The sequence below is a fragment of the Grampus griseus genome (genome assembly GCF_964374135.1).
Source record: "Grampus griseus genome assembly, chromosome: 7".
NCBI lineage: Eukaryota > Metazoa > Chordata > Mammalia > Artiodactyla > Delphinidae > Grampus > Grampus griseus.
In genome coordinates, this window is record NC_139001.1 from 8,960,224 (window position 1) to 8,985,795 (window position 25,572).

The following is a 25,572-nucleotide window of genomic DNA, read 5'->3' on the forward strand; positions in this document are numbered from 1 at the left end:
ACATAAATGTCTCTTTTTATAACATTGCATTGCAAATAGTAGTGTTTTGCAAAAATACCATTCAAATGTCACTTTTTAGGAGTTTACCTAGTACTTCAAGAAAAATATCAAATGCTTAGATCAGGAGTTAGGAACTTTCTCTGTAAAGGGCCAGATAGTAAATATTTAAGGTATTGTGGACCACAATCTCCTTTGTGACTACTCAACTCTACTGTTTTATTGTAAAAGCATCCATAGACAATTCATAAATGGAAAGATGTGACTGTGGCTACGTTCTGATAAAAAATTATTTACAAAACAATTCATGGGGCTTCCCTGGTGGCGCAGTGGCTGAGAGTCCGCCTGCTGATGCAGGGGACACGGGTTCGTGCCCCGGTCCGGGAAGATCCCACGTGCCGCGGAGTGGCTGGGCCCGTGAGCCACGGCCGCTGAGCCTGCGCGTCCGGAGCCTGTGCTCCGCAACGGGAGAGGCCACAACAGTGAGAGGCCCGCGTACCGCAAAAAAAAAACAATTCATGGGTTGAATTTGCCCTGTGGGCCATAGTTTGCGGAACTCTGGTCTAGACTTGGTTAGTTACAAAGATGATGTTTAACTGAGATATATCCTATATTTCTTTTACTCCAAGTCGTTCCAAATAAAACTGAAACCGTGTTTTATGTGTTTCCCAAGCAACAGAGCAGCAAGGTGAGAAGAGTAATGAAGTTGTACATCTTTTGAGTCCTTGTTGTGTGCCAGGAACTATCCTTAGACCTTGCCTCTATTAATTTACTTTATCCTTAGAGCAAATTTAGTCAAATTAGGGACTTAGTCAAATAGGGACTAATACTATCCTTATCTTACAGATGAGGAAATTGATATGCACAGATATAAATGCAAATTAACTAAAAGCATCGAAGATTTACTTTGATAAAGAGGCAGAGACAAAAGGCAGTAATGTTAGGTCTCAAGGGGGGCTTCATGCTCAACTCTATAGGTCAGATAGCTGCTGTAAACCTAAACTTGAAAGATTTTTGTATCAAAAATGGTCTCAAAAATGAGCAAGGACTTAAAAACTAGCCCAATGGCTCAATGAAGGGGAGCTTATAAAATTGATGACCAAGTTCCAAAAGTTGTAGGGTTAGAGATGGCACAAAAGGTTGACTTAAGAGATGTTTCAGAAAAATGTAGTTTCTGATTTAATTGTTGATTTTGTCCAAAAAGGTTAATCATGTCCATGTTCATGTTCAGGTCTGCCATCATTCAGATGTGTCTGAATGTTGGAAGTCAGGGATGCTTTCTTGCTAAAGGTCTGTGCCCATCATTCTGTTCCCATGGCTGGAATCCTGGGGTGTTAATTTGGGTAATGCAGGTCCCAGGAGAAAATCCCCTCCAGAAAGTCAATCATGACTAATCTTTCCTTTAAGCAGATTATGACCAGATGCGGCTGGAAAGGAATATTTCCTTCAACCAAACACAAAAAGCCTCCAGGTTGATGATGTTATCTCATATTCTGGGACTTTGCCATAACAATTACTCAAGTTTAAAAAAAAAATCTCACCAAAATAAAAATGGCCCCATGAGACATTTATTAATTATTTTCATCCCAAGAGAAATCACACCCCAAGATCAACATGTTCTACCTTACAAAATGTTATCCTTAGGAAGTTATTCAAAGTATTAGGGAGGTACACTGAGGAGAGATTACTAAACCTGTATAAGAGAATCATAAGCATGGCTATGATCTTGAAGGCCTAAGAGGAACAAGTGAATGGGGAACAATGTAGACCTGAAAGTAGATGAAGCTTTCTTTAAAAATTGCTCTAGATGGACTGGTTTCAAAGAACATTACAGTACCAAATATGGTAGTTAGTAGTTGCCAGGTATAAAAGGTTATCCACACAGGTGTGGGTCTTGGTGAAACAGTCCTCTCCGGTCCTCTTCAGCACTGATGCTGAAGTGGGAAAAGGCCAGTTCTGATTCTCTCTCTCTCTTTTCCTGCAAGAATCAAGCCCCACTGTCCCACAAGAAGACACTTGTGTTCTCTTGGCTTTCTCCTTGCTCTCCTTTCCTATGCAGTGATGAAATTGAAATCCCAGCTCTAATTATAACTTGAGTCTGTCCAACAGTAGCCCTAATTGGCAAATGTGCATTCTCTTGCTCTCAGTTTCTCTCTGCTTAAATATTTCTGGGACTAGTTGGTGAGTTAGACTACTATTTCATCAAAGCCTGTTGAGGACAAACAGCTTCATGGCAAACAAACAGAAACTCGTTGTACACCAGCTCAGTTCTCAGAAATTTGGTCTGGAGACCAGATCATATGAACAAAGTGCTGCTAAACTTTACAGGGGTTATTTGTGTGTTAGCGAGCTCCAGCACTTTATTATCTTAGATCCAGAAAGTAAAATGCCTGGACAAAGTAGGATTTAATTATTCTTGGGTCTACCATCTTAATAAACAACTACTAATGCTATACTAAAACCCTACATTAACTCTTACAAATAATAATGTGGTCAGAAAAATTAAAAGTCATTTAAAAATAATTTTCTTAATAGTTGGAACTAATCTTTATGGGCAAAATAGTATATCAGGATGTTTAGGTGATCTTTTGGTTGCCTCAGAGTATCAGAGAGTCTGCAGTGTGTAAGAACAATAGAATATAGGAGCCCAGTATGCCTAGATCCTAAAGCAAGTGTTAGTCTAGCCCTGTTGCACAGACCATGGTAAGCGATAGTGAGGCTGGTTCTGCCGGAACAGGCCTTCCCCACCTCCAGGTCTTGTGAAAGAGGCTACATTTCTTTCAAGAGAATTGTCAGACACCTCCCCTCAAGCCAAGACAAAATATGTTAAAGGATCCACACAGGAGATGGACCTCAGTCCTTGGGACATCAGGGAAGGAGAGATTATCAGACTCATCCTTGCCAATATAAAGGTGAACATCATGGCTAGTGTGTTCTGTGGTGGGAGAAGGGCTGAGCCAGGAGTCAGCAAGGGAATCAATGAAGAAGCATGATTCCCTTGGCCTGGTGGGGGGGCCCTGTGGATGGGAGTTGAACTGGGTATTTTTGAGAGATACTCTTCCCAAAAGAACCACATAGGGCAACGAGGTAGCTGCTGCAAGGGTGCTAACCTTCCAGAAGGACCATCCAATGTCTTCATTCCCAAGCAAGTTGGCCACCACTCACTACTGACAGGTGGTAAAATATATTGCTTCTGCTCTTCTAGTGGGAAATTTCTAGCCAAATTTGTTTTTCCAGACAAAAAGTTTTAGATTGTAATTTGTCTATAATTTGACAAATTTGTAGGTATGATTCAAGGACTAGCTGAGCCGTGAACAGGATCACAATGGGGCAGCCTAGCAGGAGATGGGGTCTGTCTTATTTGTTTGCCTCACTTCTCCTTCACAGCAGCTTTCTCCTGGCTGGAAGGGAAGCTCAGGGGAGTTCTACTGTCTTCTGAAAATTGCTCAGGGCGGAAGGAGGGTCTACCTCTACATGAGAGGGTGTGGGGGGGGGGCCGGGAACTCAGAGTCTGACTCCACAGAAAGGAGTCTTAAGATGAACTTGAGAATGATTAGCTGCTGTTCCTGCCCTTCCAGCCAGTGATGTTAGGAATCCATTAAAGATTTGGGGAATCCATTAAAGACACTCCTTGGGCTCCCTGTTCTTGATGCCGATGAGAGAGCTGTCCATGGTCCTTACCAAGTCCAGTGGTAGATCTACAGAATGTGAAGCTGTATATGAAGCTGGGATGGGCCTTGATGGGCAGTCAGTCTCTTTATTATCATTTCACTTTACAGAGGAGTAAACTGAGGCAGAAGAGGCAAAGTGACAGACCCAAGTTTACAGGACTACCTCAGGGTGGTGGGACATGAGGCAGGACATCTTTATCACTTGTGAGTTACACAGTGTTTTATGGCTACTACTATTTCCAGCCTCAAAAGTTACCAGTTCAGCAGAGGCAGCACTTCAGTGGCCCTTGGGTCCTGGGTTTTGGCTGTGGATTCATCGTCATGTTGCTTGTTTGAGATATCATATTTCTCTCCCTGTCATGTTTTAGAAGCTGACTAAATCTGATATATTTCTCAACAGTTAGTAGCTACAGAAAGTAATTAGAGAAACAGGTCTATTAACAAAAGCATAGAATAAAGCATGAGAATTTAGATGTTCAGTTAGTAAATTTTATTTGTGTATTTATTTCTTCTTGGTTTGCCTCTTTTCTTTGGGGCTCTGTTACTCAGAATTTCGATTCTATGTCTACCCCTCTTTCTGAGAAAAATATAAAACAGATACTGCTGAAAAGTTGCATGGTATATAATAGTGCTTTTCAAAAATTCCATTTTACTTTAAATTTTCAAAAGTTTACTGCATAAAGAAAAAATATTAACCCATAGTCTTGCACCTACTAAGCCTTTGATGGTTAACCTGGGTTCATCCTAGATTTCATTTTATTTGCCCTCACATTAAGAAAAATTCATTTATATCCACATTAATAAAAAAGAATTTAAGACAGAGTTTTATTCCTTATATCTCAAGGAACACTGTGAGAATAATAATAATGAGAGCTAACAGTTGTTAAGTGCTTATTATATGCTAGACATGAACACAAGACCCTTACTTCTACTACTTTATTTTAGGGATTTTTACTATCCCCACTACCAATGAAGAAACTGAAGCATCCTGAAATTAAAAATTAAGTGAAGCAATGCAGATTTCCTTTGGTTGAGAGGCAGAATCAATGGCAGTAACACAAGACTTTGGATTGTCTAGGGAGATGTGATGTTGAGCTACACAGATAAAACATAGGCCATCATCTTAGCCCTAAATGAAGGCTTTTAGGCTGAAAATATCATGAAAGTGACCAAAGACCTTGTTCACATGGGTTTGGACAAAAAAATAGGATTTAAAGAACTAACCAAGAAAATGTTGCCCAAGGGGAATTTGTAGAAATAGAACTTCAAGTCCTAGAAAACCTTAGGGTTATAGATAGCAAAAAAGTGTTGATTGAAACGCTATGTCAGGGGAATATGCTCTCAGATTTAGGAGGTGTGGGTGGAAAGATGGTGGGGTTTGTGCAGGTGAATCTCCTGAGTGCCATGTTCAAACGTGTTGATCTCCAAAGCAGGGCCATAAAGTGCACACATTTCCTTTCCCCTTTCCTTTCCTTTCCTCTCTTCTCCTCTTCTTTGTTTTTCTTTCTTTCCTTCCCTCCTCCCCCTTTTCTCCCTTTCTTCCTTTCTTCTTTCTTTCCTTTCTTTCTTTCTTTCTTTCTTTGTTTCTTTTTTATTTTGCAGTACGTGGGCCTCTCACTGTTGTGGCCTCTCCTGCTGTGGAGCACAGGCTCTGGACGGGCAGGCTCAGCAGCCATGGCTCACGGGCCTAGCCACTCCGTGGCATGTGGGATCTTCCTGGACTGGGGCATGAACCCGTGTCCCTTGCATCGGCAGGCGGACTCTCAACCACTGCACCACCAGGGAAGCCCTCTTTCTTTCTTTCTTCTTTCTTTCTTTCTCTCTCTCTTTCTTTCTTTCTTTCTTTCTTCCTTCCATCCTTCCTTCCTTCCTTTCTTCCTTTCTCTCTCTCTCTCTCTCTCTCTCTCTTTCTTTCTTTCTTTTCTTTCAATGCCTGGACTACAATTTGGGCCTGTTCATAGATATCAACCATAGACATCTTAGACAAAAAAAAAAAATATTTTCTTTCCCTCTCTATCTTTCTCTGGCACTGTTTGATTCACCTTTCATCAAACCTGTTGAGGCCAAATAAATTAAAGATACAAAAGTAGTCTAGTTCAGCTTACCAGAGTTCTCCTTATTGGTAGATTTGGGGTTTAAGACCTGCTAATTATTGTTCTTTGTGAATTTTCTTACTCAAATACCCCACAGGAAGTAGAGTGGCTGTTCTTGGATTTCCTATCCAAATACTATTTATTGACACCAGAGGCTTGCTATAGAAGTTAAGTGTTCCCCTCCCCTCAAGGCAAGTGAGAAGGCTTCAGTCTCAAGGTGATTAATCTGTGTCTCTAAGAGCTTGAAGGAGGCAGAGATGTTTAAAGACTCAAACCTGGAAAGTCTAGAGAGGGTGACTGCATTGGGAGCCAACCCCACATCCAGTGGTCATAGGACCATGAAGAGGCATGGTTCTCACGAGCCTCCCTGGGGAAGGGAGGGGCTCAGTTAGTTCCTGAGAGATACTGTATCCAGGAGGATCATTTGGATGAAAGAGGTGACCCCAGGAGAGGTGTGGACCTCCTAGAAGCTGGGAGACTAAGAAGGAAGTGGTAAGCCATCAGTTAGATTTCCTGCATCAGGGGACCTTCAGTTGAGAAAGTCTCTATAAAGACAGTGAATATCGGAAGAACCCACAAATATGGCTCATGAATCTGCCATTTCTGGGAGACATGAAGGATCTATTGTAAGAGGGCCATTCCTGCTCCTTACCACTTCCTTCTTTCCTTCCTCCTCAATTTGAATTAGCTAAAAGCAGCACATACTGAATGGTGTTAGAGAGGAAGTGTGGATGAAAGAAGAGGCTGGCCTTATCCAACTTGCTCACTACAAAGTTGACAGTTTTAATATTATATCAGCTCAGTCTTTTAAATACTGAATGAGAATATCACTGCTGCTGAAAAGGATTAGCACAACTCTGGGGCTTATCTAAGACTTCATCCTGGGGCACAGTAAGAACTATTTGAGAGAACAGGTTTAACAAAGAAGTAAGTAGGAGAAAGAACCAACTGTGCTTAGACTACCCGTGCCAACTGTTATAATAAATCAAGTATGGCAGTGAGATTTCACAAACTCTCAGAGAACAAAAGTCTTAGACTTGGGTAAATATAACCTGGGAAATAAACAAGGTGATAAAGATAAGTATGGAGAAAAAAATGATAGAGATGCTAAAAATATAAGTATATATTTATTTACACTTATTTATATTCTAAAATATATATAACATATAATAATAATATATTTAAATATATATATGGTGTTAGAAATAATCAGCAGAAATGGAAACAAAATATATCTGAATATGTTTCAACTCCAGAAGGAAAATCTTGCCACCTCTACAGTGCTGTATAAACCCAACAGCAGTATTTTTTATGATGTGATGTAAAAGAATGAACAAAAGAAATAAAGTATACAAGAAAAACATTAGTAGAATGGGAGAGGGGTGGGAAAAAGAAGAGAGGTGAAGAAGAGGAAGAAAACAAAGAATGAGATAGAAATGAAAATTACAGAACTTAATTCAGAGAATGGAGGGTCACGTATCTCTACTGCACCAACACGGTATGGTATGTGCTATTAGTTTGGTTTAAATAACTGTGTTTAGTTCTGATGTGATACCAGGAGTCTGGCTTCTGCTTAATTGATTAAGTTCTCTCTTGTCTGTTTCTCCTCATTTGGTTGAGAGCTGCATTCGTCAGTTACAACAAACTTTTCTAACGCTTTCTCTCTTATTTCTCACTCAGGGATGGCTTGTCTCTGGCCACAAAGCTCTGTGTTGCATCCAAGTTCCAGCTCCTTTTATTGCCAAAGGGCCTCAAGCGACAACAAGGGTGGGTTTGAACCAATGGAGAGTCTGAATTTCCCTCTTAATTTGAGGAAATCAGTGACTTTGGATGAAAACATGGAGAACAAGTAAGCAGATTGCTATTTGTCACCCATAATCATCCTTTCTTTTCTTCCATAGGGATAGAGTTACAACCAGACCCTTGGCTGCCTGTCTAGAGATTATATTTCTTAGCCTCACCTCCCAGCTAGCTCTGGCCATGTGACTAAGGGTTCTCCAATAGGATGTGAGCAGAAGACTCTGGGCCTTTCCTTTAAAAGAAATAAATGGGTGATATCCCTGTCAAGAAAAGGCAGTAAACAAATCATTTGAATTCTTGAAGAAGAAAACCAAAATAACAGAAGAAATAATTTAAGATAAGTTCAAGAAAAAGTTTTCTGAAATTATTTAAAAAAATGAATATACATATCATAAATACATGTATTTTCACTCTGTAGCAGAGAAAATTGGCTCCAGTCAACCCTGAAATATATTCCAGCAAACTTACCATACTTTAAAGAATTGAATGGGCAGCCTGGGCAAAACAAGTCATTTTCAAGGGAGAGGGATCTCGTTGGCTATAGAATTTTCCATAGCAACATTTAATGCCACAGAAAAAAAGTACAAGCAGTACAAAATACTTCTAGAAGTAAAGAGTGAGCAAATTATTTTCAGGTATAAATAATAAAAACAAATACTTTTGAATAGGGAAATTCTGGAAATACTGTTCCTATGAGTACTTGTTCCTTTGAGAAGACTACTAGAGGATCCACTTCAGCAAACCAAGACAGGACTGGAAAAATTTTGGCAAAAGGATTAAAATAAAAATGGAGATGAGGTGACAGGCCAGGGCATAAATGTATATGCCCTTACAATATAGAAATGATATAATATAAAAAAAAAATTGGGAGGAAGGGACAAATATGGGTGGTAGGGCAAGGTCATAGTTTGTTCTACAGCTAGGAGTCAAAGGGTATTATTTGGATAAATAAAGGATAAATATAAAGCACATTTAATAGCTAAGAGGTAAAAATAAAGGGAACATCATGGCCTAAATTGGGTGAGAGGGGAAAGAGAAATAGGATATACACTAATTTTATAAATCTCCTGGGTGGGAAATTAATGGGTTCTGTCTAAAGAGAGGACCAAAGGTATCACATAAAGGTAATTCTAAGAGTAATCACTATAACAAAAGTACAAACCTTTGTAAGTATCAGAAGTATATACTCCTAACCAATGGAAATATGGGAAATGAGCAGGGGCTCAACCATTCATTTCTTTTAAGGGAAAGACCCAAAAGAGGCTCACATTTTTTCTACTCAGATGCCATAGTCGCTTGGCAGGGCAGGGAAAGCTGGAAGGGTTAGTCTCAGCTAAGCAGTCATATGCCCAGCTGTAACCACTACCACAAAAATGCAAACCTTCCTAAGTATCACAAGTACATACATGCACATAAATGCATTGAAGACAGAATGCAGAGTGTTGGCATTTTTAATATCTAAGACACTAGAACAAGATGAATCAACAATATAAATTAATATGACTTTCAAACACTTTGGTCCTAAAAATAAAAATAGATGGACTTAATTCACTTATTTAAATAAAATATTTTGAGATTAAATTACAAAGTAAACCCCAACTTTTAACCATATACAAAACACTCAAGTAAAAACATATTTTTAAATGTTGAAAATAAATGTATAGACAAAGGTATATTCAGCATACATCAACAAAAAGAAACCAGGAAGTCATGATCTGAATTTCAAAGAAAGTGTGATTCAGGCCAAAAAGTTTTAAGCAAGTAGAAAATACAGGAAATGCCATGAGAGGTAAAAACACTCTACTAGAAGATAATTTTATTGTTATGTCCCTCAGTCCACAGGTGATCAAGTGGACAAAATGAGGAGGCTATGAAAGACTCAAATAATATGTTTTAACAGGGTTGATATTATTGATACATATTCAACTCCATACCCAGAAAATAGAAGTAGAGAATGTACATTTTCTCCCACCCTCTCTTAAGTAACTCTTGGGTCAAAAAGTAAATATAAATCCAAATTGCAGGCTATCTGGCAAACAACAATAATAAAATGTTGCCTATGAGAACAGATGTATTATTTAATTTAAAATAATTCTAGAAAGAATGAAAATATGTATACATACAGCCAATTTTCATTATTCACAGATTCCATATTTGTGAAGTCACCCACTCCCTAAAGTTTATTTGCACCCCCCAAATCAGTACTCAGGGCACTTTCATGGTCATTCATGGTGATGCACAGAGCAGTGAAAAATCTGAGTTGCTGGCCGCACCTGTTCCCAGATGAGGTTGAACAAGGCAATGCTCTGTCTCCTTGTTTCAGCTTATTCTGTAAACAAGTTTCCTTTTGCCGACTATTTAGTTCCATGTTTTTCTCACTTTTGTGTTTTCTGTTGGTGATTTTGCTGCTTAAAATGGCCCCCAAACCTAGTGCTGAAGTGCTGTCTAGTGTTCCTAAGACAGTGATGTGACTTATGGAGAAAATCTGTGTGTTAGATAAGCTCCGATCGGGCATGAGTTATAGTGCTGTCGGCTGTGAGTTCAACATTGATGAATCAACGTATATATTAAATTAGGTGTCTTTAAACAGAAACACTCAGAAAACAAAGATATATATTTATTGGTTTACAAAAATGTGACCAGAGGCTCACAGGTACCAAACCCTGTATTTCTCCTGGGAGCAAAGGTACACGATTAGCTATTTTTGTGTTTGGGGTGATTCATGAAACCTATATACCATGAAAAATGAGAACCGGCTGTATATGTATACACATGCACACAATTATTTTCAGAGTTCACCCACTTTTTTCCTTGTTTTTTTATTTCATTTATTATACTTTTCAATCTCAGAATTTCTATTTGGTTCTTTTTAAAATATATATATATATAGTTTTGAAACTTGATGAATGAATGTGGGGTGGGGGTTAGGAAAAAGGGAGGAATCAAACACATTTTCTATACTTTCGGCTCAAGCAACTGAGTAGAATTAGTGCCATTTACTGAGATAAGGGTGAGCGGTGGTGGATGACAGGTTTGGAAGTGAAATAAAGGAATCTGTTTCATGTGTCAAATTTGAGACTCCAAGTGGAAGTTTGGAGTAAGAAATTGAACTTATGACTTGGAAGTTCAATAGAGGCATCAAAGGAGGTGAAGTATAATTGGCAGTCATTAACATATTGATGGAATTTATAGCTACCAGACTGGATGTAGTCCCTAGGGATGAAATCTCTGGTACATGCCAACATGTAGATATCAGGAAGCCATGAAGGGACCATCACCACCAATAGAACCACTACTATCGAAACTATCATCAACATCACCAACAAATGACCAGGAAGGAGCTATCAGCAAGTAGGAGACCGTGATTCTCCAGAAGACAAGAGAGTGCATCAGGTTCTCCCAGCTTACTCACCTGAGCACAGTGATGCCAAGGCTTGCCAGATGCTATGAAGCAAGAGGCAACCAATGACCTCCCAGTCAGAAAGACCAGGATCAGGCCACCCTCCGATAAGCTGCACCAGCTCCATCCTCTTGACTGGAGAAACCAGCCTGTTAGGGACAGATCCCTTCAGGTCTAATGCCCAGGCTCCTGGGAAGATGTTTGCCTCCCCATGCACACTGCTCTCCACACCTGCTGCCTACGCCTGCCTGACCCATGAGGTCAGCAGAGCAGCTCATCTATGGTCAATCTGTATAGCCCTCTTGGGAGCCTGTGGTGTAGAGGCAGCCTCACCCTCACAATGAGATCTACAGAGAATCCTCATTAGCCAACAACATCGATTACTACATCACTATCCATGACAAAGAACTAACTACGAAAAATTACCAACCTTCTAATTGTAGTTTGCTGACACTTCTTTATCCCTCCCTTTATTTTAATGTCTTTTTTTGGCTTTAAGTATACCATCATATATTTGGATTAAACGTTTCACAAACTGATATTCATTTAAATTACTATCCAACACATTCTTGGATGCATCAGTATGCAGAAGCTTAACTATTTCTAATGCAGACTCTCTTCTTACCTGCCACACAGCAGGAGGAAGGAATTCCTTTGATGCTAGGAACTTTAACCTGGGGCAAGGACAGACGGAGGAGGAAATCATTCCAAGTGTTTGGGGTATGACACTGGTCTAACCTTGTGGAATTAGTACTTTTCTGTTTCATCATGGTGGAAAAATACGGAGGTTCCCACGTTGCATTTAGCATGTAAGGTTGCTAGATTGTGGGGCTGTGTCAACAAGTATATGTGTCACTGGGAACCATTGTTGTGACCGGACCCTGGGCTATGTTGCAAATGAGACCCTTTGCCTCTGGGTGAAACTCAGAGTTTTTAAGAAAGGGAAGCTCTGGGTTCACTTCTTTCTTCTCTGGAAGCAGGGGTCACTGTGAATTATCCTGCCACATTATAGGACGAGCTATGGGAACTTCATATGCAGCCAACAGAATTCTATCCAGTCTTTAGCATGAGCACAACCTTGGCCAAAGTCTTTCAAAATCTTGGCCTCTCTGCTAAAGCCTTCTATACCTCTGTTTTGTGGGATATCCCAAATCTGGTTTTTCCTTCCATTATGCCAAATTCCCATGCTACACCAGTAATGATGCTCAGTTTTGAAGTCTGTTTGTATATCTTCACCCAAAATGGGTACCATGAAGGAAGACTGGGTTTTAGCAGTCATTAGTATAGATGTGGTCAGATTTTCCAGGAAAGAGAAGTTGTAGAAGTTTGAGAGTGTGAAATGGGTAAATCGAGCCGTGAAAATTGAAGTGGGATGAGGCCCATAGGATGAGGTCTGGTAAATAGAACGCGTATAAAGAAGAGTCCTCAGTATTTGGAGATCAAAGAAAAACTGTAGAAAGTATTTTAATGATACTGGTAATAATATTTAGCCTATAAGTAGTAATGCTTATTAAATATAAGATATAGTTAAAAAAAAATATCATAAACATCCTCACGTAAATGCTGAACAGATCATTCACATTATGTATTTAGGTGAAGGCGAGAAAGGAAATTTGAAAAGAAATGATAAAGATCACAAGCTGATTCAGATTTAGCAACAAGATGGGAGGCTGAAGTAGAAAAATTTATATACATCTTATTTTACTATTTTTAAAATACTTTCCAGGTCCTTTTTTCTCTATTTCTGCCAACACAATCCAACTCTATGGGCCTGCGTTTCTTACAAGGCTAACTAATCAAATTCCAGAGACCAGATTTTTAAAATGTAAGTCTTCATAACTAACAGAATTACAGAAAAAGGAGGGAAAGTCCCCTCAAACCATAGCTGTAGAAGGAGAGAGAGCAGTCTGTACCACAAAACTAACATAAAGAATTGATTTGACAGTATTAAATTGAGAAATTTCATAAGAAGATAAGTCTTGTAAAATATGGAGATGTGTCTGTTTGTAGCCATTACCAATTTGTTCTGTTCTCTGTAATATAAACTTGTCCTTGAAAGAGTTATTTGAAGGGGTCTTGTAATAACCCCCTCGTTTGAAATTATTGCCACTTCTTATGAAGACAATTTCTTCAGAAACTTAATTCTGATTGATTGTCTTGATCGTTTGGGGGCCTGGCCATAATATTTTAAGTGACATTCGGATCCTTAAACTATACAGATGCTTGTAAGATTTTATATTGAATCAGAAGAAGATCCTTGGCATTCTGATTTCCTCATATGCAAATGGATAATAAAATGACCATAGATTTCCTATTTAAATAAAGATTTTGAGAGTCTTGTCTCACTTAAATTTATTCCAGCTATTTTGTAATGGGAAAAAAAGATATTCGTAGAGAGAAACAAATGGCTTCGGCATATAAATTTTTTTAAGGTGTATGAAAATTCTTAGTAGAAGAACATTAAATAAGATGTGAATAAACGGGTATAAGTCTTTGTTCTCCCCAAATTAATCTGCAACTTCAACATATTTCTAATTAGAACTTCCAATGAACTTGGGAAGGGAGTGGAGGAATCTTCTTGAGTTAATTTTAAAATTCACCCCCAGTGAATCATCAGTCTGGTGCTACTTCTGAGCTCTCCTTTATCTCTTGCAATTTTCTTGTAAAAGAAAAACTAATATATAGACAAGCGAAGACACTGTGTGATCAAAGTGGTGATTGAAATCATAATGTAGTAGTGTAAGGAATATTTTTAAAATTCTCACCTCACATACACACAAATAGGCAAAACTCACAGGGTTTTGGATGTAAATATTAAAAATGATAAGGTACTTCAAATATTCTAGAATCAAATATAGAGCAATATTTTTAAAATCTTCAGCTAGAAGCTGTTGTAAATATGATAGGAAACCAAAGAACTAGAGAGAAAAAAGCTAACAAATTTGATTCCTAAAAATGTATAACTTCTCTAGGACAAAATATTCTATTAACAAACCTAAAAGAAAAGCAACAAATGGGACAAAATGTTAGGAACATATAGAATCAAGATTTAATGTACATGTATATCATATAAAGATTTCTATATTCATTCAGCTTGGTAAGAAAAATACAAATACCACAACATGACTGAGCATTCTATGACAGAGTTCTATGAAGAAGAAAAACCAATGACCAATAACAAATGGAAAATACTCAACCACACTAAAAATGAAAATAGTGCATGTTAAAGCATCCCTTAAAAAGAATTTGTAGTTCAATTTAAAATGTTAAATATTTTAATTTTCTAGGTATGATATAATAATTTTAAGAGGGAAAGTAGGCATAGAATTATCCTATTTAGATAAATAAAACTACATTGCAAAATGTGTTAACACATGCATAGAAAAATTCTGGAAAGATATATAACAGTGTTTATAAGAAACATTTTAAAATCAGCATAAAAAGCAATGTGAAGATATGAGCATTTTGAAAAAATAGTTACTTTAAAAGGCACTAATTTTTTGTCTTATTAAAGGTATAGAAAATAATAATAAACTTTAGCATTAAAAAATAGTTGGTTTGTAACATGAAAATCGAGTAAATTCTTATGCACTCTTACTTCTTTTCTCACTGTGTTTTCCCAAAGTAGAATTGCTTCCAGTATCCATGGTATCTAGAAAGTAACAGGTGGTGGTCAGAAACTAAAAATTTTGAAACTGTAAAAAACTGTAAAACTTTGAAAACTCTCTTCACTACTTATGTGCATCAGTTTCCTCATTTATGAAACAGGGATAACAACAGTTATGCTGTTCAGGTTTTAAATTTCTTATGAAGATTAAATGAGATCTTAGTTGCAAAAGCTAATGAGAAATCACTGTATAAATCAGTAACATGCCAGAGAGCATCCTTCAAAACTATATGGTGAGTTCATCAATAGTTGTCTGAGGTCTTTTATTCCTGTCAGGGCAAAGGACCGTTTATTTGTCTTTTGAGGCCTTTCCAAGGTTTTGACAAAGTGACACTATTATCTACCAGCAGAAGAGCACTTTTATTTCTTTGCTCTACGGTACTGCCATTTTTACCAGTGTATTTCAACGACCTCATCCATGTATAATCAACAGGACCCATTCTGTTAAACAGAATTCTTTTCTCCCTGCAGCTCCCCAATGGGTCAGTTCAAGCAAATGAAGAGGGGAATGGGATTCTGACATAGACTGGATGTACTCCTTGTCAAAGTATGTTTAGAGTCAAGTGCATCAGGAACTGGAGCTCTGATTTCAGACTCCTGAAATGCTGCAGCACAGGCCCTGTGACCTTCACCTTCCATAACTGGCCCGCCCCCTGTTGTGAGCTGGTAGGAGTTCTCCTTGAACACCGATCACTTACCACAGCTCCCCCAGGGCCTGTGGTGTCTGCTGAACCACCTCTACCCTGACCTTGGGTGTCCTTACCCATCATGTCAATGCTTGGCTACTTTCAGTCCTTGCTTCTTGGCTTCTAGACACACTTTTTGAAAAACACATGACACGGGAACATTTCTCAAGTCCTTGGAGCTCTGTTCCTAAGTTACGATTTGTAAAGAATTTTCATTTGCACCCCGCCCCTCACTTCTGACCAGCCACCTTTCACGGACTCCTACATCACAGGGTGACTCTACCTCTGAGGTCGCTTTCTCTTTTGTTGCTTCTCACTGTCCTTGTCCCTTCCTTTTAATCTGCCTTTTCTCTTTTCCTCTTTGCCCAAAATATGTATCTTTGTTTTACTATTTTTTCTTTATATGCTTTTCCCATCCATCCATTAATGACGTTTTTATATACATTTGTACTTACTTTTATGTGACACTATTCTTTTCCAGAAATATTATTTATTACATTTATATGTATATACATAATTCAATTATTAAAATAATTTTTATAGATATTCTCATATAAATACTATAAGAAACTAATTTTTACCAGACAAATTCCAAATGTTGGAAGACAGAAAGTGGACTTTTTTTCTATTCACTCAACAAGTGTGCTGAGCATCTTTCATGTACCAGGTGTTGAGGTGAGTGATGATGATGCATGAAGAGTGAATGCTTGTCAATCTTATGAGCAACCAGGGGACTGACACTTAATGAGTGAGTACATTGAAACATGGAGAATGTTAGGACACAGATTGTACAGGATACTCTGGGGATGCAGAAGGCAGGAGGAACTCGCAGAGTTTGAGCTGAGGGACCTCTTCTGGAGGAGGTATCATGGAAGCAGTAGTTAACCAGATTAGGAAGAAAGGTGACTTAGAAAGGTGACTAAGATTAGGAAGAAAGGTGACTAAGTAGTTAACCAGATTAGGAAGAAAGGTGACTAAGATGGATGGAGAAGCATGTGCAAAGGTCTGGATTCAGCAAATACAAGTAACCAAAAGGAGTTTAGTATGTCTGAACATAGAGTGAGAGAATGAGAGGGAATGGTGAGAATGGAGAAAGAAGCAGGAGCCTCAGGTATGGAGCTTTGGAGATCACATGAAGAAGAATTAAATTATTCCTAAAGAAAATTAAGTGATATTTGGCTATTATGTAGGAAATCAGCATGAACATAATTGCATTTTTGAAAGAACAATTTAGCTAAATCACTTAGAATGTGTTTGGTGGGAACAGTATGAGAAGGAGGACAAATAAGGAGCCTGTAGACCTAGTTCAAGTGAGAAGTGATATAGATATGGACGAGAGTGCTGGCATGGAGATGGAAATAAATGGACAGGGTAGAGACATATAAAAGGAATAATTGATAGAGTTAGGTGACAGATAGGGTACATCAATTGAGGAGATGGCTGTGTCATGGATGACTCTGAGAATTTCAACTTGAAAGAATGAGTCAGTTAATAAGTGGTTTAGAGATAGCAAACACTGGAGGAGTAGATGCTTTCTTTAGGGGGCAAGATGATGTGCTCAGTTTTAAAAGTGTTGAGTCTGAGAGACATCTAAGTGGAGAAGTCTAGAACCTTCAGGACCTTAGCCAGAGGCCTTTCTGACACTTGGATAATTGAGTTTGGAAGCTTAGAAGGCAGAGCTGGGCTGGAAATGTGTGTTTAGGAACCATTAGATTGTAGATGGTGATTGAAACCCTAAGAGTACATGAAACCCCTTTGATGAGGTACCTTGTAATCTGGGTGAGTTACAGGAGCCACTTTGATACCTGGGGACACCTTACCCTGAAAACTCACTGCTAGTGTGAACCACCCCTTGTGCCAATGTTGCTTTTGTCTCATGGTCATCTCAGATCCCACAATTTCTCCATCTCTCTCCTTTCTTTCTTTTACACTGCCCTTTTCTCTCTCTACCACTTTTCTCTCATCTTTTAACCCTTTATCTATGCAGTTATCTCTGTGTCTCATCTTTATTCCTCTCCATTGATTGCTTCCTGTATGTATCTCATTTGGTCTAGTTTTTTATGCTTCTGTCTCTGGATCTAGTTTTACCGTTGAAGTACTCCTCTTTATATTGTCACATCACTTTCTGTTTTCTCTTTGCTTCAGTTTGTTTCTCTTAATCTTATCTTGATCTTTTGGCTTAAAAAAATTACAATCTTTGTGTTTATCTATATTTTCTTCAACCACATTTGGCTTCCTCTCACAGTTTACCACTTTCATTGTCACCATCTGCCTGCTTTTTTGACACTGACCACACTATTGACTATTATTACTTCTGCCAGTTCTCTATGAGCTTTCTACATCACAGGACTGTCCATCAGTCACAGACTTTATTATCATGTTTCTGGTGAACTTCCTAGAGGTATCTTGAAAATTATCCATCTTCCTCTACAAAACTTCCCAATCTCGTGATATTTGGATCTCATGTCCACTTAGAAAAACTTGACACTTACTCAGATATCTTTTAATTTGAAGAAACTTACTCAGATATCTTTTCAGCCTAATTTTTCAATTATTTCTCCTTGCATTATCCACTTAGCATCACCTCCCTCCACCCAGAAGCTGAGCTCTTCTTTCTCTTTTGGCTCCTTCAAACCTGTTGAAAACAGTCCAAATCTGTGCACAGGCCTGTCTGTATATGAGTATGTGTATTGGTGTGTGCATGTATGGCAATGTTTTGGGGGAGAGATAGGTAAAGAAGGAAGAGCTTTTCCTCTGTGCAGACAGTAAAACAAAGATAACTGAGAACTAGTATCACAATTGGCTTTTCTATCACATGCTAATAGATTGGCATCTCTTCTGAGTCTCTTCCTCTATTTATTTTTAGAGCTTTGAATCCACAGGACATTGAAGGGAAATAAGGAAACAGCAGACTGTAGATGGCAACCAGGAGACAGACTTTGATGTGGTCATGCTGATCAATGTTCGAAGCTCAGATGGGCTGAAGAAAAATACACCTGTCCAATGACTACACCTCATATCCAACAGAGATTTTCTCTGTCTCTTTCAATCTAGCCACACCTTCTCCTCCTCCTTTTCTTCAATTTTCTGCCCATCTGTGAACTTCTCTGTCCCTGATTTCTCTTAACTTCTGTGTTGATTTCTCTCATTTCATCAGTTATACTCTTAATATCTGTTCTTTTTATTTCTCTGTTCATCCTTTTTGGCATTATCCTTCTAGGTGTTCTGTATATCATACAACTTGTTCCATTCCTACCCTCTCTGTTTCTTTATGGTTTTTGCTTTTTCCCTCTCAATCTGAATATATATTTCAAAATCCACACCAATACTGGTGATTATATACCCACCAATATATATACATATATATGTATATATGTGTGTGTATGTATACACACACACACACACACACACACACATATATATATACATATGTATTTATTATCGTTGCTGAATAAGTCTTCTTGCATCAGGCACTGATACATTCCCCTGTGAATATGCCAGGTCCCTCAGATCCCCTCTTTCGACTCTGATCATGTGACACAGTTCTTATCTTCCTGCCGGTTACATAAAATAGTCACCCTTTCTTACCCTGAGACATTTGTACATCTATTTCCTCATCCTAAAATGAGGAAGCAAGAGTTAGCCTTCCTAAGACTTAGAGATTTTGTGGTAACCGAGTAAGATCTCATTTGCCAAAGGAATTTAAAATATCATGGTACAATCCAATTACAATGTGATGAATATCTGTCACAGACTATACTAAAGTTTGAGAATGGTGGATCTGAAGCTTTTATTTCTGTCTATAATTACACAGAAGGACCAGTTGTCTTTTGAGGCTTTTACGATTACAAATGACATTAATGTCAACCAGTATATCACTATAGAAATCTAGGATCTTAGTGTTAGCAGGCATGACAGTAAGTGTTTAAAAAGAGACCATCATTTTGGTGATTATTTCTGCTATAGGAATATAAAATTACATACATTTAGTGAATGTGAGTCATTCTATTAAACATGACTTTATAATAATTTCCTGCCTCTTTCCATTTTCTAAAATCCGAAAAGTAGTTCCCAGGATTAACTGGATACAAGGTAGTCAAGGTCTCAGAATAAAATGCACCAGGAAACAGTGTCTTTTCATTCCTGACATTCTGCAGGCCAAGGCTTGGCACCCTAATCTTCTTTACCTGACCCATTTCTCAGGACTGAGTTAGACGTTTCCTGAGGCTCATCTTCGTTACTCAATTCTGAAGTGTCACCAGTGCTGATCCCTGCAGAAAGAAGTAAAATTCCTTTACAGTCTCAGCCTGTGTCCTAGGACCTATACAGCATGGAGTTCTTTAAAAGGAAATCTGGAAAGGGGAAGCTTATGTAGAAGAGGTAGGAATATTCCTACCACCAGGCCCCCTACGGCTCCATCTGACCTCCTGGTCAAGGTTGCTCCAGGGACCACCCCCAAGGCCGGGACTGGACACAACTTTGCCATGGAAGGCACTCGCTTTGGTCACTTCTTTACCCTTTCCTCTTGTCTGCACATACTTCTGCTTCCACTTTGTTTCTTATCCAGGGGGACCGTGGAAGCAACATTTTCAAGATGTCAGAGCCTCCATCAGCTGGGCCCTCAGTGAGCACCCCTCCACCCTGGGAACCACTTTATCCTTTTATGTGAGTGAAGAATAAACCTGTACTGCACTTGTGACACTGAACTTCTTGAGGCCTACAAGTAACATCAATTAGCCCAGCTCACCTAATTCAACATGTATAATGTGAATCGTCTAAAATGCCAACAAGTTTATCATTTGATTTTAAAGGATATTACCAAAAATTTGAATGAAGCTTTTGTAGCAAAGAAAGATATTTGTTACAGCAAGAGTTTTGATTGTTCTTACGTCTTTTCCTGTTGCTTATGCTGCAAATTGATGTGTTTTCAATATCGCAAGGATCTAGGAAGGAAAGGAAAATACAACCAGTAATCTATATCTAAAAGAGTAGTAAATCTTATGACTACTCACACTGTAGACAGGATTTGGACTATAAAGACACAATGATGATCATTTCTGTCTCTTCCTGTCTAAAGGAAGTGAGCTCTACCAAATGGAGCAAAGGCCCCCCCAGTCCTTTAGCCCTAATTACAAAGTCAAAGAAGTTTTGAAAGCCAATATTTTTTCACAGGTTTGTACTAACTAGTTTGGCAATGAATCTGGACTTCAGCTGCCATGAGTCCAATAAAATATTTATCACAGTTGTTGTGAATTCGCACAATTTGCTGCAGGAACACTAATACAGTATATTTGAGAATGAGATTCTGTCCCAGACCCTACTAGAGTGTTTTATAACAAATAGGATATACACCACACTGTCTTTCTAAAATAATAAAACATCATATCTTACATCTGGCTTTAAAGATTTTGAATAAACGATTATGAATTTTTGCTAAGAGTCCAGGTTGTTAGTTCTGACTCTTCCAATAATTGTCCATATGTGATGTGTAAAGATCCTTAAATGTTTATGTGCTGGAGTTTCCTCATCTGTGAAATGAGGGAACAAGAGTTTTCTGACCTACCTTTTAGGTTGTTGTAAACATAAAATGATACCTTATTTGTGAAGATGTTTTCAAATATCACTATACACGCCAATGTCATGTTGCAGGTAATGCTGGGTTCCTACCTGGCTCTGCCTTTCACTCTCCATGTGAGTTCATAAAAGACCCTCAAACATTACCAACTCCAGTTTCCTCATCTATAAACCTGGAATAACCTGGTTACCCTAACTCCCTGTTAAGGTTTTTGTAAAAACAAAGGGAAGCTTTATTTATAAAAACCCTATGAGAAATCACCATGTAAGCCAATGATTTAGCTATAATTGGGGTTTGAGGGTATTTGGTCTTAAGCTATTTTTCCATCAATAATTTAATAGAAGCACAAATTATTCTGTGAAGTCTTTCTAAGTTGGGGACTAATGACAATATTAACAACATATAGAGGAATGCTGTGCTTAGTATGCTCCATAGAATGAAAGCATGCTGAGGAAGAAGTACACTATTTCCACTCTTTAGCATTAATAGATACGACAGTGTGTAGTAAAAGGTATAATTTTACTAGCATATTTTTGCTACATCTTCAATATATCAATTGACTGGGCTGATCCAGTTAAACAACAGTTTCTGTACAATGCCTTCTTGCCTCCTTCCACTTCCCAACAGGGCCAGAAAAGTTAAATGTGGAAAATGATATCCTAGAATGAATCAAATCAAGGCATGTGGAGAATGCTCAGAATAAGATTCACCAGGAAAACAGAGCTCTGGGTTTACACTCGGGATATTTGCTGTCCGTGGCTGCAATCCTTATCTTCCTACATGAGCCATCTGGGATCATGAGCAGGTGGCTTCTCTGGCCCCTCCTCCCTCACTTGGTTCTAAAAAGTCAAGGTTATTGGTCACTGCACAAAGGAACAGGATTCTCGAGGGGTTTGGGCATGTGACCAAGGAACCCATTCAGCAGGAATTTCCCTCGTGAGAAAACTTGCAGAAGTCTTGAAAAGCCATGCGAGGCATGGCCTGCACCCAGGCCACTCTGGGCTGCCTTTCTAAGTCATCTGCTGTGTAGGTTAGTGATGTTCCATTCCCTGTTCCCAGAGCAGAGACAATTCAAATGCAAGGGGCAACTTTGCTCTGCTTGAACCTTACCCTCCTTCCCTTCACTCTCTTCTACTTCTGACCCCTTCTGTTGTCTTTTCAAGCTTCCTTCATCTGCTGTTTCTCATGTAGGGTACCTTGGAGACCTTGTGTTCAGGACCTTGTGTGAGCCTACTCTCCTCACCTCCTCCCACCCCCTGCCAACCTGGTGCCCTCCTGAACTATTTGCAAGCCTGGGAAATAATTTTCTCATGTGTCTGAGCCGTAGATGTGTTTTAGGACTATCTTCTAGAGCAGTCTTCCTACTAGTACTAAGACAAAAGTGTTCCCTAAAAACTGCAACAAATCTATATTTTACTTTGATAGATCTAGTGAGCAATTAGATTGAGTGTATTATTTAAAATATTGCTCTTTTGTAGCACCAAGATCAGGTAACATTTTATTTCTTCTTAGGACTGTTCCTAGTGTGTTTCCATAAATAGGTATGTTTCTGATATTGTCTAGGTCTGAAAAGTAGAAAGGGACAAAAATTCACCAACTGTACACTACAGAGACACAGATCTTATGGCAACTCAGGCTACCCATAGGATTGAGGAAATAACATTTTGATAATCATTTCGAGCTTCAATTTTACAAGAAAATAATGCAGAATCCAGGACGCTAGCCTTGTTATTCCCTTCAGTCTCCCATGAGACTTTGTAGAGAACTTGAAACATTTATGTGATTGTGTTTCCTCATCTAAAAGCAAGGGTTACAATGTCCATCCTGCTTAGCCCTTAAGGTTGTCGTAAGATATTTTTTGCAAAGGTCCTTTGAAAAATCACTGTATATGCCATGACTTGTTGAAGAATTCTGTCAAAAACAATCCTTTGGGTTTCAGAATGCCTTATATGAAGTCTTTATTTCTGCTAACACTAGGTAGCTGGACAAGTTATGACATGATTCAAGTTTGTGATCAGATGATAATATGACCTTCCAGTAAAGGAATACAGCCCACCCTTGAACAATATGGGTTTGAACTGCACAGGTCCACTTAAACTCAGATTTTTTCCATACTAAATACTACAGCAGGACTTCCCTGGTGGCGCAGTGGTGGAGAATCTGCCTGCCAATGCAGGGGACAAGGGTTCGATCCCTGGTCTGGGAAGATCCCACATGCTGCAGAGCAACTAAGCCCGTGTGCCACAACTACTGAGCCTTCCGCACCACAACTAGTGAAGCCCACACACCTAGAGCCCGTGCTCCACAACTAGAGAAAGCCCCTGCTCAGCAACGAAGACCCAACACAGCCAAAAAAAAAAAAAAAGAAAAAGAAATTAAATACTATAGCACTAAACGATCCACAGTTGGTGGAATTCATGGATGCCACCTGCGTGTATGGGGGCTGACTCTTAAGTTATAGGCAGATGTTTGACTGCACTGGAGGTTGGTGCCCTTAACCCGCGCATTGCCAACCGTATTTAGCTTTCTGTTCTTTGTAGAAATCACTGCATAAATCCACCACTTCATAGGCATAGCAACTAGTAGGTTTTTTTTTTTTTGGCTGCGCGCAGGCTTTCTCTAGTTGCGACGAGTGGGGGCCACTCTTTGTTGCGTTGCACGGGCCTCTCATCGCGGTGGCTTCTCTTGCTGTGGAGCACGGGATCTAGGCACACGGGCTCAGTAGTTGTGGCACGTGGGCTCAGTAGTTGTGGCATGCGGGCTCTAGAGCGCAGGCTCAGCAGCTGTGGCGCACGGGCTTAGTTACTCCGTGGCATGTGGGATCTTCCCAGACCAGGGCTCAAACCCGTGTCCCCTGAATTGGCAGGCGGATTCTTAACCACTGTGCCACCAGGGAAGCCCACAGCTAGTAGTTTTAAACACACTCATTACTTTGCTGGTCTATTTCTACTATATAATCAATACAGGGTATGTATATTTATTAATGGGACCCAATAGTTAATAGGCCTCATCCTCAGATATAGATTTCATATCTCTCTGCATTTCCCATAAAAGTCCAGTAAAATAAAGACAGAGAATAGGATTCCAGAGTAAACTGGAACCATGCTACAGAAAGGGCTCAGAATAAGATGCTCAGGAAACAGTGACTCTAGTTCAGGTTCCTGCAGCCTAGGCCTGGCTCTCCCACTTCCTTACCAGACGCCTTTCTCAGTGCTGATGTGGAGGGTTCTGGGGACATGTCTCCATCACTGGATTCTGCGGAGTCCTCACTGCTGATCACTGCACAGAGGAACAAAACCACTTAGGATCTCAGGGTGGAGCCCACACAGCAGGAAACCTCAGAATGAGAGCACTAGGAAGATCTAGAAGCTAGGTTAACTCAAGGCACCGTGACCTGTGCTTGAATGTGTGTGACCTGCAGGTTTCTCCAGGTCCTGCACAAAACGTGATGATATTCACAGAGGGCAGCTTTGCCCATTCTGCCAACACTCTTCTTCCCTCACCCTCATTCTACCTCTTACCACCACCCTCAATCTACCTCTGACCCTCTACTTCATTCTACCTCTTTCTTTCATTCTTATTTTATTTCTTTACCTTCCTCTTGGCTTGGCCAATTTTCCCTACTTATGCCTCTCTTTCTGGGGATGGTATCTCTTTATACCTCGCTTTGTCTTCATGTGTTTCTTTTCCATCTCCTCTCTTGAATACCTTGGGTCTCTGATTTTTTCCCTTTTCTTTATCTTGTACCCCCATACTTTCCTCTCTTGCCTTAGAAATTGTCTCTTGGACATCAATACTTATTATTTACCCCTTTTGTCTTTTGCTATTTTTCCAGTTCCTGGGGAATCTCTTCTGCTAAACTCACTGCACAGGGCACTGGTTCCCTCCCCTTCCTGCCTCTGTCCGTGGCCACCAGCCTCTGACCTGCCCCAGCCTCTTGCCCTGTTCCTGTGATTCCTGCTCCACACTGTGTCAGCCTTACCTATTACATCAGGTGCCTGGTTACAGTCAGTCCTTGCTTGGGTTTGCCATTCAACTTCGGGGTTAAAAAATGGCTTTTCCTTCTTTATATCCTCCAGAAGGACAGAACAGGAATTGATTTGAAATCCATGGTTGGGTAGCGTTGCTTCTGGATCAAATTGTAATGAATGAAGAATTTTAATTTGGCACTCCAAAAGGTAGTAAGCACTGTTCATTAGCATTAACAGCCTTCTCCTTGTAATTCCACTGCAGGAGGGAGGCTTCACCCCGACCCTTCTCCTTGCTGCTGTTCAACTCTGTCCCTTTCTTTGTGTCTCTCTCAATTCTCAGGTTTGTTTTTACTTTCTTTTCACTTACTTTTCTCATCTTTTGATGATTTTCCGCTTTTCAAAAATAAAAATCACAATTGCAGTATAACCCATAGATAAAAATGCATAAATCATAAATTTTGAATTATCACAGAACAAGCATATCTGGGCAACCATCACTTTGGTCAAGTAATAGGAGATTACTAACACTCCAGAAACCTCTTAGAGATGCCCCACTAACTGTCCAGATGCATCTCGCTCAAGTTAACCACCACTTTGACACTTTTAATACCATAGATGATTGATTTTACTAGTTCAAAATTTATACAAATTTATATAAGTGGAATCATTCACTCTTGCTCTCTCTCTGTGTCCCTCTGACTTTTCAGGGGCA

At 39.3% G+C, this 25,572-nt stretch overlaps 1 protein-coding gene and 1 long non-coding RNA gene across 4 annotated transcripts in view; one reads left to right on the forward strand and one right to left on the reverse strand.

Moving 5' to 3' along the window:
- LOC309824750 overlaps positions 1-20,093 on the forward strand; it is a 39,178-nt gene extending 19,085 nt beyond the window's left edge. Inside the window, exons 2-3 of the long non-coding RNA XR_014296967.1 lie at positions 7,442-7,610; positions 19,882-20,093. This is a non-coding gene — a long non-coding RNA (uncharacterized lncRNA). The remainder of the gene's footprint in view (positions 1-7,441; positions 7,611-19,881) is intronic.
- SP100 (SP100 nuclear antigen) overlaps positions 1-25,572 on the reverse strand; it is an 87,182-nt gene that overhangs the window by 14,770 nt on the left and 46,840 nt on the right. For all 3 annotated transcript variants that reach the window (XM_082657895.1, XM_082657894.1, XM_082657893.1), the window contains exons 6-10: positions 24,872-25,018; positions 24,085-24,168; positions 20,204-20,257; positions 19,502-19,585; positions 14,560-14,613 (exon numbers count right to left, since the gene is read on the reverse strand). In XM_082657895.1, the coding sequence (XP_082514021.1) occupies positions 14,560-14,613; positions 19,502-19,585; positions 20,204-20,257; positions 24,085-24,168; positions 24,872-25,018 (423 nt within the window). The remainder of the gene's footprint in view (positions 1-14,559; positions 14,614-19,501; positions 19,586-20,203; positions 20,258-24,084; positions 24,169-24,871; positions 25,019-25,572) is intronic.